Consider the following 17500-nt stretch of genomic DNA (forward strand, 5'->3'; position numbering starts at 1 on the left):
GTCTGTCCTTCGGTTCAGGGTCTCAGTCTGTCCTTCGGTTCAGGGTCTCAGTCTGTCCTCCGGTCCCTGTCCAGGCTCTTTCCCATCATGCTCTCTGCTCCCCAGGTGCGGTCAAGTACCTGGAGTGCTCGGCGCTGACCCAGCGGGGCCTGAAGACGGTTTTCGACGAGGCCATCCGGGCCGTGCTGTGCCCCCCGCCCGTGAAGAAGAGGGGCAAGAGGTGCACCATGTTCTGAGGGGGGGGAGGGGGGGGGGGTCTTCACCACCACACCACGTCCCCACGTAGACCACTGCTCTCTTTGTATCCATGTTTTTATTGACATATTGGCGCCCAGGCCAAGTCTGACCGTTTTGTACCATTACTGAATATTACTGAGTATTACTGGGTATTACTGAATATTACTGAGTATTACTGGGTATTACTGGGTATTACTGAGTATTACTGGGTATTACTGGGTAGTACTGGGTAGTACTGGGTAGGCTCGTGTAGGTTGTGTAGACGACACTGATGTCCAGCTACTTTGTACTCGCGTCATGTTGCCATGACGGCCGACGGCCCGGCTCGTCTTGGAGCTCCGCCCACTCCGCCAAGCTTGCTTGAATAACGCAGTGTTGAATAGAATTAATAAAAAAAAATTTATAAAAAAATAACGTGAACTGTGAAAACGCCTTCAGGTTCTGAAGTGACCCTCAGACGCCCGTCTGGGATCGGCAGGTCCAGGTCCAGGTCCAGACCGGGCCGACGCCGCAGACCGCTTCCTGTAAGATGCAACGTGGAATCACAACGGAACCGAACCGGTAGAACCAAACTGGTAGAACTGAACTGGTAGAACCAAACTGGTAGAACCGAACTGGTAGAACTGAACCGGCAGAACCAAACTGGTAGAACCAAACTGGTAGAACCGAACTGGTAGAACCGAACTGGCAGAACTAAACTGGTAGAACCAAACTGGTAGAACCAAACTGGTAGAACCGAACTGGCAGAACTAAACTGGTAGAACCGAACTGGTAGAACCGAACCGGCAGAGCCAAACTGGTAGAACCGAACTGGTAGAACCGAACTGGCAGAACTGAACCGGCAGAACCGAACTGGCAGAACTAAACCAGCAGAACTGAACTGGTAGAACCGAACTGGCAGAACTGAACCGGCAGAACCAAACTAGTAGAACCGAACCGGCAGAACTAAACCAGCAGAACTGAACTGGTAGAACCGAACCAGCAGAACTAAACCAGCAGAACCGAACCAGCAGAGCGGTTGGACCTGGTCACACGCTGACAGTCAGATTCCTTTCAAATATATTTGAAACGTAGCGATTTAGCTTCGCTCAACTCAGCGGATCAATCTGCTCCTGGCGTGTTGCTGGTACTAGCTAGCTACTGAGATTATTGGTATTCTACCAGTTAACTAGTAATCTACCCAGCAGAGTCGTGATCCAGCTAGTTATTATCTAACAATAGAATCATGAAACTAAAATATATCAGCAGCTAACTGATGACGATTACGTGGAATTTGTTCAACACCGTGAAAGAAAACTTAACGTAATGAAACCTTAGCGCGCGGCGGCGCAGTGGTTAGCTTGGTTAGCTTGGTTAGCCTTCCTGTGATTGAGGTTCTGCCAGTGTGTGGGGAGGGTTCTTCCACAGTCCAAAAACACCTCCAGCCCCCCCCCCGAACTAGGCCCGACCCCCCCAGCCCCCCCAGAACTGCTTCTTTAGTTCCCTGGTCGGTTCCTCCAGTCTACTTCTTTAGTTCCCTGGTCGGTTCCTCCAGTCTACTTTAGTTCCCTGGTCGGTTCCTCCAGTCTACTTTAGTTCCCTGGTCGGTTCCTCCAGTCTACTTCTTTAGTTCCCTGGTCGGTTCCTCCAGTCTACTTCTTTAGTTCCCTGGTCGGTTCCTCCAGTCTACTTGAGTTCCCTGGTCGGTTCCTCCAGTCTACTTTAGTTCCCTGGTCGGTTCCTCCAGTCTACTTTAGTTCCCTGGTCGGTTCCTCCAGTCTACTTTGGTTCCCTGGTCGGTTCCTCCAGTCTACTTTAGTTGACTGGTCGGTTCCTCCAGTCTACTTTAGTTCCCTGGTCGGTTCCTCCAGTCTACTTTGGTTCCCTGGTCGGTTCCTCCAGTCTACTTTAGTTCCCTGGTCGGTTCCGCAAGTCTACTTTAGTTCCCTGGTCAGTTCCTCCAGTCTACTTTGGTTCCCTGGTCGGTTCCTCCAGTCTACTTTAGTTCCCTGGTCAGTTCCTCCAGTCTACTTTAGTTCCCTGGTCGGTTCCTCCAGTCTACTTTGGTTCCCTGGTCGGTTCCTCCAGTCTACTTTAGTTCCCTGGTCGGTTCCTCCAGTCTACTTTAGTTCCCTGGTCGGTTCCTGGAGCCAGATTCTGCTGACGGAGGCGGCAGTGGTTCCTCGCCGGGCGTCTGAGGTTCTCTTCGTCTAACTGTGAACATGTGAGCGACGAGCATGCCAAACAAACACGGGGCTGTACGACCTTCGCTGCCTGAGTCCTGCTCCAGGGGGGGGGAGCCTGCTCCATGGGGGCGGAGCCTGCTCTGGGGGGCGGGGCCTGCTCCAGGGGGGGAGGAGCCTGCATGCTCTTAAATATTCTGTCTTAATTTATCCCATCGTTTAGATTTGGTCTGTGTTCCCGTGTGTGTGAGTGTGAGTGTGTGTGTGTGTGTGTGTGTGTGTGTGTGTGTGTGTGTGTGTGTGTGTGTGTGTGTGTGTGTGTGTGTGTGTGTGTGTGTGTGTGTGTGTGTGTGTGTGTGTTGGGGGTAGTGCATACAGACAGTATCGTTGGAGGTTTTCTAGTGTCCAGGGTTTGGTACTATTTCCTATCGTATCGTCGTAACACAGCAGACGTCTGCCGACGTGAAGCCAGAAAAGAAAAGCAGCGGTGGAGGTGGAGGTGTAGGTGTAGGTGGAGGCGTAGGTGTACGTGGAGGTGTAGGTGGAGGTGGAGGTGTGCAGAGTAAATCCTTAGAAGAAGCAGAAGAATGCCTAATATCTATCTACATGTACTAAATATTTAGCTCTAAAGAGTAAAAGACGGTGCAGGGACTCGCAGGGTGGAATGAAGAGGGGCGGGGCCTGTAGGGGGCGGGGCCTGTAGGGGGCGGGGCCTGCAGGGGGCGGCAGAGGGCTTCAGAAGCATAAACGTGATGAACAGGAAGTAAAATCGACGATCACGGCGATGAGCTGAACACTTTATTGCCCTTCAGTGTTTGAGGTTGCGACGTGTAGCTTCTGCCCCCCCCCCTCCGCCCCGCCCCCTTGTGGCTGGTGGCAGCACTGCGCCGCTCCGTCAGGTGGTGGAGGTTGCTGTGGTCCTGCAGCAGAACGTAAATCTCATTCTACTATTGCATGGAAGTTGTTTGACCCGCTGTGACTCCTCGGGGGCGTCGTACCATGAAAATACTTTGGCCATGTACGTATGTAATGTAAGATGACTTGTATACTTGTTCCAACTGTTTGTCTTATTTTTTATTACTTCACATGTCCGTGTGGTGAAATATTTCAATTTTTTGTATACTAAATACAAATATATATGTAAGCTAATGAGCCTCTGTCGTCATTCAACCTGCGACTCCGAGTCTCACTGTGGAACCGCAAGTTCTTCTGAATCACAACAGTCAAACTCACATTAGTCCAGGAGGCGCCGGACATCAGGCCTGTGACTCGTCTGTAACGAGTCTGACTCGTCTGCAGTGAGTCTGACTCCTCTGCAACGAATCTGACTCATCTACAGTGAATCTGACTCGTCTGCTGTGAGTCTGACTCGTCTGCAGTGAGTCTGAGTCGTCTGCAGTGAGTCTGACTCGTCTGTAACGGATCTGACTCGTCTACATTGAATCACTTCGTCAAAAGTTGCTGAACAAAAAAACAAGACAACTCTTAGATTTCATGTAGTTTATTGTAAAAGTCCTCATTACTTTTGTCCCTTTTATTGATTTTCTCTGTGATGATGGAACGTTGAGTTTGTTTGTGACTGAACGACATTCAAAGGGTTAAAACGTGATTAAAAACATGTTTCAGCTCCAGAGTTCAATTGATTTTTAACAAGTGGAAGGAGCATTTCCACTGGACCTCCAGGTCCTCCAGAGTCCTCCAGGTCCTCCAGGTCCTCTCTGGGGGGTCAGCAGGCCAGGAAGCCGCCGTCCACCGGCAGCGTGACGCCGTTGATCATGGAGCTGAGGTCACTGAGCAGGAAGAGGATGGTGTGGACCACGTCCTCCACTTCTACACACACACACACACACACACACACACACACATGAAATGCAAAGAAAAACTGATGGAGTATGGAAGTAAAAAGGCCATCAGATTCTGAATTTGAATTTCTAACTCTAAATTTTACCGTGGAAATCAGACTTTGAATTTTAAAAGCTGTCGAATTTCAGGTACGTATCTTTTTTTGCTTCTGATTTTTTTTCAACATCTAAAAATATTCTGTGTAAAAATTCAATGTGTCTAAAAATTCAGCTGCAAAAAAAATTGAGCGGCAAAAGAAATTGAGCCGCAAAAAAAATTGAGCTGCAAAAGAAATTGAGCTGCAAAAAAAAAAAGCTGCAAAAAAAAATTGATCCGCAAAAAAATTGAGCTGCAAAAAAATTCAGTCGCAAAAAAAAATTGAGCTGCAAAAGAAATTGAGCTGCAAAAAAAAATTGAGCTGCAAAAAAATTCTGTCGCAAAAAAATTAAGCTGCAAAAGAAATTGAGCCGCAAAAGAAATTGAGCCTTAAAAAAAATTGAGCCGCAAAAGAAATTGACCCTTAAAAAAAATTGAGCCTTAAAAAAAATTGAGCCGCAAAAGAAATTGAGCCTTAAAAAAAATTGAGCCGCAAAAGAAATTGACCCTTAAAAAAAATTGAGCTGCAAAAGAAATTGAGCCTTAAAAAAAATTGAGCCTTAAAAAAAATTGAGCCGCAAAAGAAATTGAACTGCAAAAACAAATTGAAGTGCAAAATAAATTGAGCGGGGAAAAAAATTGAGCTGCAAAATAAATTGAGCTGCAAAAAGAAATTGAGCTGCAAAAAAATTCTGTCGCCAAAAAAATTAAGCTGCAAAAGAAATTGAGCCGCAAAAGAAATTGAGCCTTAAAAAAAATTGAGCCGCAAAAGAAATTGACCCTTAAAAAAAATTGAGCCGCAAAAGAAATTGAGCTGCAAAAGAAATTGAGCTGCAAAAAAAATTGAGCTGCAAAAGAAATTGAGCCGCAAAAAGAATTGAGCCTTAAAAAAAATTTCAGCTGCAAAAAAATTGAGCCGTAAAAAAAATTGAGCTCCAAAAAAATTGAGCTGCAAAAGAAATATAGCTGCAAAAAAAATTGAGCTGCAAAAAAAATTGAGCTGCAAAAGAAATTGAGCTGCAAAAAATTGAGCTGCATAAAAAATGTAGCCGCAAAAAAATTTCAGCTGCAAAAAAATTGAGCCGTAAAAAAAATTGAGCTCCAAAAAAATTGAGCTGCAAAAGAAATATAGCTGCAAAAAAAATTGAGCTGCAAAAAAATTCAGTCGCAAAAAAAATTAAGCTGCAAAAGAAATTGAGCCGCAAAAGAAATTGAGCCTTAAAAAAAATTGAGCCGCAAAAGAAATTGACCCTTAAAAAAAATTGAGCCGCAAAAGAAATTGAGCTGCAAAAGAAATTGAGCTGCAAAAAAAATTGAGCTGCAAAAGAAATTGAGCCGCAAAAAAAATTGAGCCTTAAAAAAAATTTAGCCGCAAAAGAAATTGAACTGCAAAAACAAATTGAAGTGCAAAATAAATTGAGCGGGAAAAAAAATTGAGCTCCAAAAAAATTGAGCTGCAAAAGAAATATAGCTGCAAAAAAAATTGAGCTGCAAAAAAATTCAGTCGCAAAAAAAATTGAGCTGCAAAAGAAATTGAGCTGCAAAAAAAATTGAGCTGCAAAAAAAAATTGAGCTGCAAAAAAAATGACCTGCAAAAAAATTCAGTCGCAAAAAAATTTCAGCTGCAAAAAAATTGAGCCGTAAAAAAAATTGAGCTCCAAAAAAATTGAGCTGCAAAAGAAATATAGCTGCAAAAAAAATTGAGCTGCAAAAAAAATTGAGCTGCAAAAGAAATTGAGCTGCAAAAAATTGAGCTGCATAAAAAATGTAGCCGCAAAAAAATTTCAGCTGCAAAAAAATTGAGCCGTAAAAAAAATTGAGCTCCAAAAAAATTGAGCTGCAAAAGAAATATAGCTGCAAAAAAAATTGAGCTGCAAAAAAATTCAGTCGCAAAAAAAATTAAGCTGCAAAAGAAATTGAGCCGCAAAAGAAATTGAGCCTTAAAAAAAATTGAGCCGCAAAAGAAATTGACCCTTAAAAAAATTGAGCCGCAAAAGAAATTGAGCTGCAAAAGAAATTGAGCTGCAAAAAAAATTGAGCTGCAAAAGAAATTGAGCCGCAAAAAAAATTGAGCCTTAAAAAAAATTTAGCCGCAAAAGAAATTGAACTGCAAAAACAAATTGAAGTGCAAAATAAATTGAGCGGGAAAAAAAATTGAGCTCCAAAAAAATTGAGCTGCAAAAGAAATATAGCTGCAAAAAAAATTGAGCTGCAAAAAAATTCAGTCGCAAAAAAAATTGAGCTGCAAAAGAAATTGAGCTGCAAAAAAAAATTGAGCTGCAAAAAAAAATTGAGCTGCAAAAAAATGACCTGCAAAAAAATTCAGTCGCAAAAAAATTTCAGCTGCAAAAAATTGAGCCGGTAAAAAAATTGAGCTCCAAAAAAATTGAGCTGCAAAAGAAATATAGCTGCAAAAAAATTGAGCTGCAAAAAAATTCAGTCGCAAAAAAAATTGAGCTGCAAAAGAAATTGAGCTGCAAAAAAAAATTGAGCTGCAAAAAAAAATGAGCTGCAAAAAAAATGACCTGCAAAAAAAATTCAGTCGCAAAAAAATTTCAGCTGCAAAAAAATTGAGCTGCAAAAAAAATTGAGCTGAAAAAAAGTTTCAGCTGCAAAAAAATTTCAGCTGCAAAAAATTGAGCCGCAAAAAAAATTGAGCCGCAAATTTTTTTTGCCGCAAAAGAAATTCAGCCGCAAAAAATTCAGCCGCAAAAACAAATTGAACTGCAAAATAAATCTAGCTTCAAAATAAATTGAGCTGCAAAAAAATTGAGCTGCAAAAAAAATTGAGCTGCAAAAAATAATTCAGCCACAAAAACACATTTTTTTGCAGCTCAATTTTTTTTGCAGCTCAATTTATTTTGAAGCTAGATTTTTTTTTGCAACTGAATTTTCACAGCTCAATTTGTTTTTGTGGCTGAATTTTTTATTGCAGTTGAATTTTTTTTTTTGCAGCTGAATTTGTTTTAGCGGTTGAATTTTTTACAGTTGAATTTTTTTGCAGCTGAATTTTTTGCAGCTGAATTTTTAGACACATTGAATTTTACACACAATATTTTTAGATGTTGAAAAAAATCTGAATCAAACAAGACACGTACTTGAAATTCGACAGCTTTTGAATTCAAAGTCTGATTTCGGTGGTAAAAAAATTCAGAGCTTAGAATTTCGAATTCAGAATCTGATGTCACAGTTTGACTTCCATAGATAATAAACGTCAGGTAAAACATCAGACCCAGGACCAGATTGTTTGTTGAACTGCAGACACACACACTCTCACTCTCACTCTAATACACACACACACACACACACAGTGGGAGGGGGAGGGGGGGTCGACCTGCGAAGCGGCCCAGCGGGATGCGGGTCGTCATGGCGACGGCCTTGTCCGGCCGGCTCCAGCCCCTCCGGCCCATCTCGTCATCACCACGGTGGGATTGACGGCGTTGACGCGGATCTGAAGGAAGGAACACATGGCGGAACGTTCAGGCTCCGCCCACAAGCTCGCCCACAAGCTCCACGTCGGTTCTGCCCGGTGGACGGGACAGAGACGGTACCTGGTGCGGTCCCAGCTCCAGAGCCATGACCTTGGTCAGCATGTCCACCGCTGCCTTGGTGGCGCCTGGACAGAGGGACGGAGGGACAGAGGGACAGACGGTCAGTGTCTCCGCGGCGCCCCCCCGGCGGGTGGCGGCGCGGCGGAGCGCCTACAGTAGACGGCGTGGTCCCTCAGGGCGCGCTGGGACGCCTGGCTGGACACGTTGACGATGGCGCCGCCGGAACCTCGCGTCTTCATCCCCCCGGCAACGATCTGACCAGAGACACAGGGAGTCATCGTCCACCGCACGGGACAGGGGACAGACTGGGAATAAAGACTGTCCACCGCACGGGACAGGGGACAGATTGGGAATAAAGACTGTCCAATAAAGGACTTGGTCCAATAAAGGACTTGGCTGCAGGACTGTCTCACCTGGACAGACTCACCTGGGACACCAACAGCAGAGCTTTAACGTTGACATTGAAGGACCTGCAGGAAGAGGAAACGTCACTGAAGGAGGAGGAGAGGAGGAGAGGAGGTGAGGAGGTGAGAAGAGGAGGAGAGAGGAGGAGGAGAGAGGAGGAGGAGAGGAGGAGGAGAGGAGGAGGAGCGGAGCAGAGGAGGAGGAGAGGAGGAGGAGGAGAGAGGAGGAGGAGAGGAGGAGGTGAAGAGGAGAGGAGGAGGAGAGAAGAGGAGAAGAGAGGAGGAGGAGAGGAGGAGGAGGTGGTGAGAGGAGAGGAGGAGGAGAGAGGAGGAGGAGAGGAGGAGGTGGTGAGAGGAGAGGAGGAGGAGAGGAGGAGGAGGAGAGAGGAGGAGGAGAGGAGGAGGTGAAGAGGAGAGGAGGAGGAGGAGAGAAGAGGAGAAGAGAGGAGGAGGAGAGGAGGAGGAGGTGGTGAGAGGAGAGGAGGAGGAGAGAGGAGGAGGAGAGGAGAGGAGGAGGTGGTGAGAGGAGAGGAGGAGAGGAGGAGGAGAGGAGGAGGAGAGAGGAGGAGGAGAGGAGAGCAGGAGGAGAGGGGAGGAGGATGAGAGAGGAGGAGGAGAGAGGAGGAGGAGAGGAGAGCAGGAGGAGAGAGGAGGAGGAGAGAGGAGGAGGAGGAGAGAGGAGGAGGAGAGAGGAGGAGGAGAGGAGAGCAGGAGGAGAGAGGAGGAGGAGAGGAGAGGAGGAGGAGAGAGGAGGAGGAGAGGAGAGGAGGAGGTGGTGAGAGGAGAGGAGGAGGAGAGGAGAGGAGGAGGAGAGAGGAGGAGGAGGAGAGGAGAGCAGGAGGAGAGAGGAGGAGAGGAGAGGAGGAGGAGAGAGGAGGAGGAGAGGAGGAGGAGGAGAGAGGAGGAGGAGAGGAGGAGGTGAAGAGGAGAGATGGAGGAGGAGAGAAGAGGAGAAGAGAGGAGGAGGAGGTGGTGAGAGGAGAGGAGGAGGTGAAGGGGTGGTGAGAGGAGAGGAGGAGGAGGAGGAGGAGAGAGGAGGAGGAGAGGAGAGGAGGAGGTGAAGAGGAGGAGGAGAGGAGGAGAGAGGAGAGGAGAGAGGAGGAGGAGGAGAGAGGAGGAGAGAGGAGCACCACACCGGTCAAACTGCTCCTCCGTCACCTCCAGGACAGACTCCAGAGCAGCACAGCCGGCGTTGTTCACCAGCAGGTCCACTGGACCGACGTCCTGCAGCGCCGCCCTGGTGGCCGTCCAGTCGCACAGGTCCACACACACCGGGGTGATGGCTGCACACTGACACACACACACACACACACACACACACACACACACACACACACACACACACACACACACACACACACTGTCAAAATAAAACCACCAAGTTGGATTGTTGTTATGGTGACTGTCAAAATAAAAGTCCAGGAGAGTTTGGACACCACTGAGGAAACTTTGTGTGTGTGTGTGTGTGTGTGTGTGTGTGTGTGTGTGTGTGTGTGTGTGTGTGTGTGTGTGTGTGTGTGTGTACCTCCTGCACCAAACTGTCCAGGTCAGCCTGAGTCCGGGTGACAGCGGTGACCTTTGCCCCGCAGCGAACCAGAGCCAGAGCTGTTGCTCTGCCGATCCCTGACACACACACACACACACACACACACACACACACACACACACACACACACACACACACACACACACACACACACACACACACACACACACACACACACACACACACACACACACACACTCACACACACACGGTCAGTACAGAGGAGCTGCTGACTCCAGGAGGTTTAATCAGTGACTTCATGGTTTCAGCATTAATTGATCTGTTTCTGCAGAATCGGCAGTTTCAGCCCTGATGGTTGAAACGTGTTGTAACGTTCTAGTTGTTCTCTTCCTGTTGTAACGTTCTAGTTGTTCTCTCGTCCTGTCGTAACGTTCTGGCTTCCCCACATGTTCTCCACCCATACAGGTGATGGTGTAGCAAACGGTAGAAACAGTAAGGCTGCTCAATTAATCAACATTCATTCCTAATTGAATTATTTACAGAGGGCGATAAAGTGAAAATCGAAAAATGTAGTTTCCCTTAAGATGAGTAACTCCAGCGTCTCTCTCTCTCTCTCTCTCTCTCTCTCTCTCTCTCTCTCTCTCTCTCTCTCTCTCTCTCTCTCTCTCTCTCTCTCTCTCTCTCTCTCTCTCTCTCTCTCTCTGAACTTGGAACTTCCTACTTTAAAACTGGGAAAATGTAAAACTATGACCACCACTTCCCCACCATTTGGTAGAGCCGTCGTCTCCAAATGGGAGGGTTGCAGGTTCGATTCCCATCCCCGCCTGTCCACGTGCTGAAGTGTCCTTGAGCAAGACACTGAACCCCCACACTGCCCCCAGTGGAGAGACAGCGCCTTGCAGCCTCCATGTGTGAATTAACAACGTCCAGCACTTCAAGTCTCTACAAGTGTGTGTGTGTGTGTGTGTGTGTGTGTGTGTGTGTGTGTGTGTGTGTACCTTTCCCTGCCCCGGTCACCACAGCGTGTTTTCCCTCCAGTTTCACCTCCATGTTTCCGCAGCAGCTGAAGCAGAACGAGCCGAAAATCAGGAGCGTTTTCTGGGCAAGAGGAGCCTCGAGCAGAGGGTGGTCACACACACACACACACACACACACACACACACACACACACACACACACACACACACACACACACACACACACACACACCCGGTCATGTGACAGTGTGACCGCCTGAGAGGCGGAGTCGCCTCGGTCCGTGCTGGAGTCGCCGCCATATTGGATGGGTCTCGAGCCCAAGCGGAGCCCCGCAGCTCGGTCCGCACGATGGAGACAAAGTGTTGAAGTGATACGAGTGTTTGTGTTTCATGTGTCCCGTACAGCAGAGAGCATCGCGGCCAGATCGTCTCTCCCCTGTTACTGCATCTCTTTTTACACGTTTCTTCCTCAGCGGACGAGAGGGCGAGCTGGTCCTCATCCAAGATGGCCGCCACGATGTAACGTACTAGCTGTCGTGAGCTAGCTTCAGCATTAACTCTGGTTTTCTCTAATCTAGGTAACTTCAGGATACAGGTGTTTATGTACAGCCACATTCTAAATGACCACTAATATAAAGAGTAAACATTGAGTGAATCTACTCAAGATATCAGTTTAAATTACTTTGTGTTCAGGGGTTAAATTACTAGTTGAAGTCGCCACTGAATGATTCTTATATTTAGATATTTTTCATTCTGAGCTTCTTCCTCCCGTTAGATTTCTCCTCAATGACATTCAGATTTTATATTATTTATTATTTCCACCTGTCTGCTGCCATCTTCACGTTCTGGTACACAAAGTACTTTTTCCATTAGTTCTGCAGGTCAGCAGCTCCGTGTGCTGTGAGTGAGTGAGTGAGTGAGTGAGTGAGTGAGTGAGTGAGTGTGTGTGTGTGTGTGTGTTTTGACTCGGTGCCACAGTGATTTCTCAGGTTTTTATTGTCACGAAAACAGTTTGTACAGGAAGTTCCACTGACCTGCAGCAGAACCTGGGGGGGGGGGGGGGGGGGGTTAGAGGAGGGGGTGCCAGCAGGACCTGGGGGGGGGGGGGGGGGGGGGGGTCTAGAGGACCTGCAGGACTTTGGTTTAGTCTTTGGTATAAACGAGCTTCACGTCATTCTGGAATCGTCCCGTTATTGAGTCTGAAGGGTTCATCATCCAGTTCACTGGACTGACGAGGAAGAGGAGGAGGAAGAGGAAGAGGAGGAGGAGGGCGATGAGGAAAGTTCCACATCTACACACCAGCGTTCTGAAAACCATGTCCGTTTCCACGGAGACGGCAGAAGCACTGAAAGGACCAGGTCCCCCGTTTCCACGGAGACGTAGTGTTGCCAGGAAGCTCCACCTCCCGGCTCTGAGCTCTGTCGTCATGGAAACGAACCTCCAACACAACTACAGTCTTTGGCCTTCACGTGAAGCTGCTGTGGCGCTGACAGGACCTGGACTCTGAGATCCGGATCAGATTCCAGTGGTCGGTGTGTCCCTGCGGTGGACGTCCTCAGGGCCGTGGTCGGTGTGTCCAGGCGGTGGACGTCCTCAGGGCCGTGGTCGGTGTGTCCCTGCAGTGGACGTCCTCAGGGCTGTGGTCGGTGTGTCCCTGCAGTGGACGTCCTCAGGACTGTGGTCGGTGTGTCCCTGCAGTGGACGTCCTCAGGGCCGTGGTCGGGGTTTGGAGGGACACCAGGCAGTGTGTGGATACAGCAGGCAGTGGACGGTCTTGAACCTGCGGGACGGAGGAGGACAGGAAGCGGTCCAACGTCACGCTGCTCAAACAAATAATGAGAAAACTAAAACACCCTTTGATCTCAGTTAATGAAAGACTTGAAAGTGAAAGTCTTTATTTAACATATAGTCGATAAAAACGATGAACGTAAATCAGAACGATTCTCCTCTGGAGGTCTGGATGTGGAATGTGTGTGTGTGTGTGTGTGTGTGTGTGTGTGTGTGTGTGTGTGTGTGTGTGTGTGTGTGTGTGTGTGTGTGTGTGTGTGTGTGTACCTGGTGGGGTCTTCAGCCAGTGTGAACGCCCCCCCGACGTTCACCACGTTCCTCCGGTTCTCCAGGCCTCCGTAGCTCAGGGTCACCTGAGGGTGGGACCGGAGGCATCAGCGAGACCCTTGACACCCCCCCCCCCCCTCTCTGGCCCCCCCTCCTAGCGGACTCACCTGGTCCAGCACGCCGTCCCCGGGGAGCCTCTGCAGGTTCTCCAGGTGAGAGTGGAACAGGTGAGAGTGCGTGAGGCCGACCTCCAGCAGGGCCTCGATGATGTAGCCGACGGTGCAGTCGTCCGGGAGGCGGAGCTTCTCCGCCGTGCTGATGAAGTTCCCCAGGCTGAGGAACCGGGATCAGTGCCGTCAAAACATTTATTAATACGTAATAATTACTGATCGTGAAGAGAAACAAGTTTCACCCAAAGATAAAAGGACGTGTCTGTTTAAATCTGGTCTCTATGTGTCGAGTCGACATGAATTCTGGGTTCTGAGTGAATGAAGGTCATGACCAGTGTTTTCTGGGGGGGTGGGGGGGTGGGGGGGGGGGTACCTGGCCCACGGGCTCATCTTCAGGGCCAGACCTCGGCTGATGCAGAACCCGGCCCCGCCGGTGGCGAACCAGAACCGGACTGACACCTGAGCAGAACCAGAATCAGAACCAGAATCAGAACCAGAACCAGACACACCAAGAGAAGAAATCTGCTGAAAGAACGACTGGGGGGGGGGGGGGGGGGGTGAGACGGTGGGGGCTGGTGTTTGGGGAGGGGGGGGTTAGTGTTGAGATGGTGGGGGGTGGTGTTTGGGGTTGGTGTTTGGCGGTGGGGGGTGGGGGTGGTGGCGGTGGTGTTTTGGGGGGGGTTCCAGGAGGGGACCAACACTGACCGAGCCGTCACTCTTCACCCGCTCCACAGCCTCCAGAGGGTGGTGTTTGGCGGTGGGGGGTGTTAGTGTTTGGGGGGTGGGGGGGTGTTAGTGTTTGGGGGGGGGGGGGGGGGGCCAGGACACTCACAGAGCCGTCACTCTTCACCCGCTCCACAGCCTCCAGAGGGTGGTCCAGACTGGGCCGGCCCAGATAAACGTCCTGACTGTGGTGGAACGACGACAACAGGTGGAGCAGGCGGGGCAGGATGATGTAGTTATCATCATCCACATGGCAGAACCACCTGGGGGGGGCGGGGAGAGGCGGGGGGGGGGGACACAGTGAGCTGCTGGCTGTCACTCACATTGTGTGTGTAGACTGTGTGTGTGTGTAGACTGTGTGTGTGTGTAGACTGTGTGTGTAGACTGTGTGTGTAGACTGTGTGTGTAGACTGTGTGTGTGTGTAGACTGTGTGTGCAGTGTGTGTGTGTAGACTGTGTGTGTGTGTAGACTGTGCGTGTAGACTGTGTGTGTAGACTGTGCGTGTAGACTGTGTGTGTAGACTGTGTGTGTGTGTAGACTGTGTGTGCAGTGTGTGTGTGTAGACTGTGTGTGTGTGTAGACTGTGCGTGTAGACTGTGTGTGTAGACTGTGCGTGTAGACTGTGTGTGTAGACTGTGTGTGTAGACTGTGTGTGCAGTGTGTGTGTAGACTGTGTGTAGACCGCTCACTCACTTCTTCTGGGACTCGATGAACTTGTCGTATTCCACCGACATCTTGCAGCAAAGCGCCTGACGGGTGTGAGCGGCGGAGCAGTTGGTGTTGATGAGGTTCACTCCTACACACACACACACACACACACACACACACACACACACACACACACACACACACACACACACACACACACACACACACACACACACACACACACACACACACACACACACACACACACAAAAACGAGGAGTCGTTCATCATTTCCCGACACAGGAAGTGAGTCGTCTTGATGAACAGGAAGTGAGTCGTCTGAACAGGAAGTGAGTCGTCTGAACAGGAAGTGAGCCGTCTGGATGAACAGGAAGTGAGTCGTCTGGATGAACAGGAAGTGAGTCGTCTGGATGAACAGGAAGTGAGTGAACAGGAAGTGAGTTGTCTGGACGAACAGGAAGTGAGTCGTCTGGATGAACAGGAAGTGAGTCAGTCTGGAGGAACAGGAAGTGAGTCGTCTGGAGGAACAGGAAGTGAGTCAGTCTGGAGGAACAGGAAGTGAGTCGTCTGGAGGAACAGGAAGTGAGTCAGTCTGGAGGAACAGGAAGTGAGTCAGTCTGGAGGAACAGGAAGTGAGTCAGTCTGGATGAACAGGAAGTGAGTCGTCTGGATGAAGACCAGCTCGGCGGCTCACCGGTCTTCAGGCGCAGCTCCTTGTCGTCCCCGTCAGTAAAGATGAAAGTCTGGAAGACAGCAGGACACTGAGACACCTGAGAGAAACCTTCACCCTCATCATGGTAGAGGTCAGAGGTCAGAGGTCACAGCAGGCCGTACTCTGGTTCATCAAACATTAATCTGGTGAGTGAGACATCAGGGTCCTTCAGGGACACACCGAGACACCACCTGAAACTCCACCCAAACACACCAAGACACCACCTCAAACTCCACCCAAATACACCACCTGAAACTCCACCCAAACACACCGAGACATCACCTGAAACTCCACCCAAACACACCGAGACACCACCTGAAACTCCACCCAAACACACCGAGACACCACCTGAAACTCCACCCAAAGACACCGAGACACCACCTGAAACTCCACCCAAAGACACCACCTCAAACTCCACCCAAACACGCCACTTGAAACTCCACCCAAACACACCAAGACACCACCTCAAACTCCACCCAAATACACCACCTGAAACTCCACGCAAACACACCGAGACATCACCTGAAACTCCACCCAAACACACCGAGACATCACCTGAAACTCCACCCAAACACACCGAGACACCACCTGAAACTCCACCCAAAGACACCACCTCAAACTCCACCCAAACACACCGAGACACCACCTGAAACTCCACCCAAACACGCCACCTTAAACTCCACCCAAACACGCCACCTTAAACTCCACCCAAACACGCCACTTGAAACTCCACCCAAACACACCAAGACACCACCTCAAACTCCACCCAAATACACCACCTGAAACTCCACGCAAACACACCGAGACATCACCTGAAACTCCACCCAAACACACCGAGACATCACCTGAAACTCCACCCAAACACACCGAGACACCACCTGAAACTCCACCCAAAGACACCACCTCAAACTCCACCCAAACACACCGAGACACCACCTGAAACTCCACCCAAACACGCCACCTTAAACTCCACCCAAACACGCCACTTGAAACTCCACCCAAACACACCGAGACACCACCTGAAACTCCACCCAAACACACTTTGACAAACTCAACAGAGTGAACTCCAGCTTGGCATTTTTTGTGCTGGGACTCCACCTCCACCTCCACCTCCACCTCCAGGCAAAGGGACGGTTGGTGCTGCTCGCTCTGACTCCACCCCTCCCCCAAACCAACCCTGCAGCTCCACCCACCTGCTCCTTCGCCCGGGACACCCAGGTCTGGATCAGCAGCTCCAGTCTGGACTTGTGGTACTTCCTGGTGGTCTTCACGGCGATGAACACGTCCCGCTCCTCCAGCTGGTCCCGGGGCCCCGGACGGGCGGAGGCAGCACCGCCTCCGGACTCCGCCCGCGCCGCGTCGGTGTGGTTCCGTCCTCCGTGGAGCTCAGCTCCACCTCCACCTCCAGCGTGGCCCGGAGACACCGGAGCCACGGCGGGCGGCGACGGGGGCGTCTGGGCCGACCTGACGTAGGCTCGGGGCTGAGGGAGCTCCACCTGGCGAGCCGGGGGGTGGAGGGTGGGGATGAGCAGCAGCAGGAGGCCGCAGAACGCCAGGGAGAACAGGAAGCACAGCTTGGTGACGCCCACCGAGGCCACGTGCATCCTGACCGCCTGACGGAGCGGAGTCAGCCTCCAGGGCGGCAGCCCCCGCCAGCACCACCCTGCTCCATCGTCACTCCGCCATCTCCACCCTGCACACGGAGACACGGGGTCACAGTGAGGGGACCAGTGTTGGAATTCGTTCCCGTGTTCCTCCTGCGTGTTCGTTTGATCCGGAAGAGGCAGAAAGAGCGTTAATTTCTTCAATAATGAATTTAATAATCGCACAAAGCAGAGATCTACAGTGAAGAAGGGGGCGGGGTTCTATTTGTGCCAACATTCTGAGCGAGCGATGGGAAAATTTGGGCGCAAAAAAAATGTATTGTGCAAGAACACTACTAGCATTTTGAGGAAATATTTAAATTGCGCAAAGAAAAACTTGAGAGTGCCGCTCAAAAATCATTTCTGCGCTCAGATTCTTCCTCTGCGCTCTCAACCTCTCTCTCTCTCTCTCTCTCTCTCTTGAACTCTGATTGGTTACTTCGGATTCTGGAAGTGCCTCATAACCAACGAAGAAGAAGAAGGAAAAACAAACTGCGAGGGAAAACATGTAATCCAGGATGATTATCTTTAGTTTTCCTTACTTCTGTTTTCCCTCGCAGTTTGTTTTTCCCTCTTCTTCTTCTTCGTTGGTTATGAGGCACTTCCAGAATCCAAAGAAGTTGGGTGTTAAATAGGGGCGGAGCTCCGCTGCAGGTGAGTCAGACTCACTTCCGGTCAACAGGTGAGACACCGTGGACCGGAAGTGGCTGGACAGGGTCCTCATGAGGACCAGTGTGTGTGTGTGTAGGCA

The 17500-nt window shown here is 49.7% G+C and overlaps 3 protein-coding genes across 4 annotated transcripts in view; 1 reads left to right on the forward strand and 2 right to left on the reverse strand.

Moving 5' to 3' along the window:
* The window catches only part of LOC308146105 (ras-related C3 botulinum toxin substrate 3-like), a 5159-nt gene extending 2666 nt beyond the window's left edge, over positions 1–2493 (forward strand). The window contains exon 5 of the mRNA XM_080517756.1: positions 106–2493. Within this exon, the coding sequence (XP_080373882.1) occupies positions 106–236 (131 nt within the window). The 3' untranslated portion in view covers positions 237–2493. The remainder of the gene's footprint in view (positions 1–105) is intronic.
* Positions 2494–3890: 1397 nt separating this feature from the next.
* Positions 3891–10922, reverse strand: dcxr (dicarbonyl/L-xylulose reductase). Its single transcript, XM_080517752.1, is given in 9 exon segments — positions 3891–4229; positions 7672–7752; positions 7755–7788; positions 7889–7953; positions 8043–8142; positions 8316–8358; positions 9428–9582; positions 9818–9915; positions 10798–10922. Coding segments are annotated over 9 exon segments (732 nt in total). The 5' UTR covers positions 10850–10922; the 3' UTR covers positions 3891–4125.
* Positions 10923–11837: 915 nt separating this feature from the next.
* The window catches only part of rfng (RFNG O-fucosylpeptide 3-beta-N-acetylglucosaminyltransferase), a 6328-nt gene continuing 665 nt past the window's right edge, over positions 11838–17500 (reverse strand). For both annotated transcript variants that reach the window (XM_080517750.1, XM_080517749.1), the window contains 8 exons: positions 16300–16799; positions 15089–15137; positions 14419–14521; positions 13834–13987; positions 13375–13460; positions 12999–13164; positions 12832–12917; positions 11838–12556 (listed from right to left, as the gene is read on the reverse strand). In XM_080517750.1, coding sequence (XP_080373876.1) covers positions 12484–12556; positions 12832–12917; positions 12999–13164; positions 13375–13460; positions 13834–13987; positions 14419–14521; positions 15089–15137; positions 16300–16710 — 1128 coding nt within the window. In that variant the 5' untranslated portion in view covers positions 16711–16799 and the 3' untranslated portion in view covers positions 11838–12483. The remainder of the gene's footprint in view (positions 12557–12831; positions 12918–12998; positions 13165–13374; positions 13461–13833; positions 13988–14418; positions 14522–15088; positions 15138–16299; positions 16800–17500) is intronic.

Source organism: Blennius ocellaris, assembly GCF_963422515.1.
Source record: "Blennius ocellaris genome assembly, chromosome: 21".
NCBI classification, from domain to species: Eukaryota; Metazoa; Chordata; class Actinopteri; order Blenniiformes; family Blenniidae; genus Blennius; species Blennius ocellaris.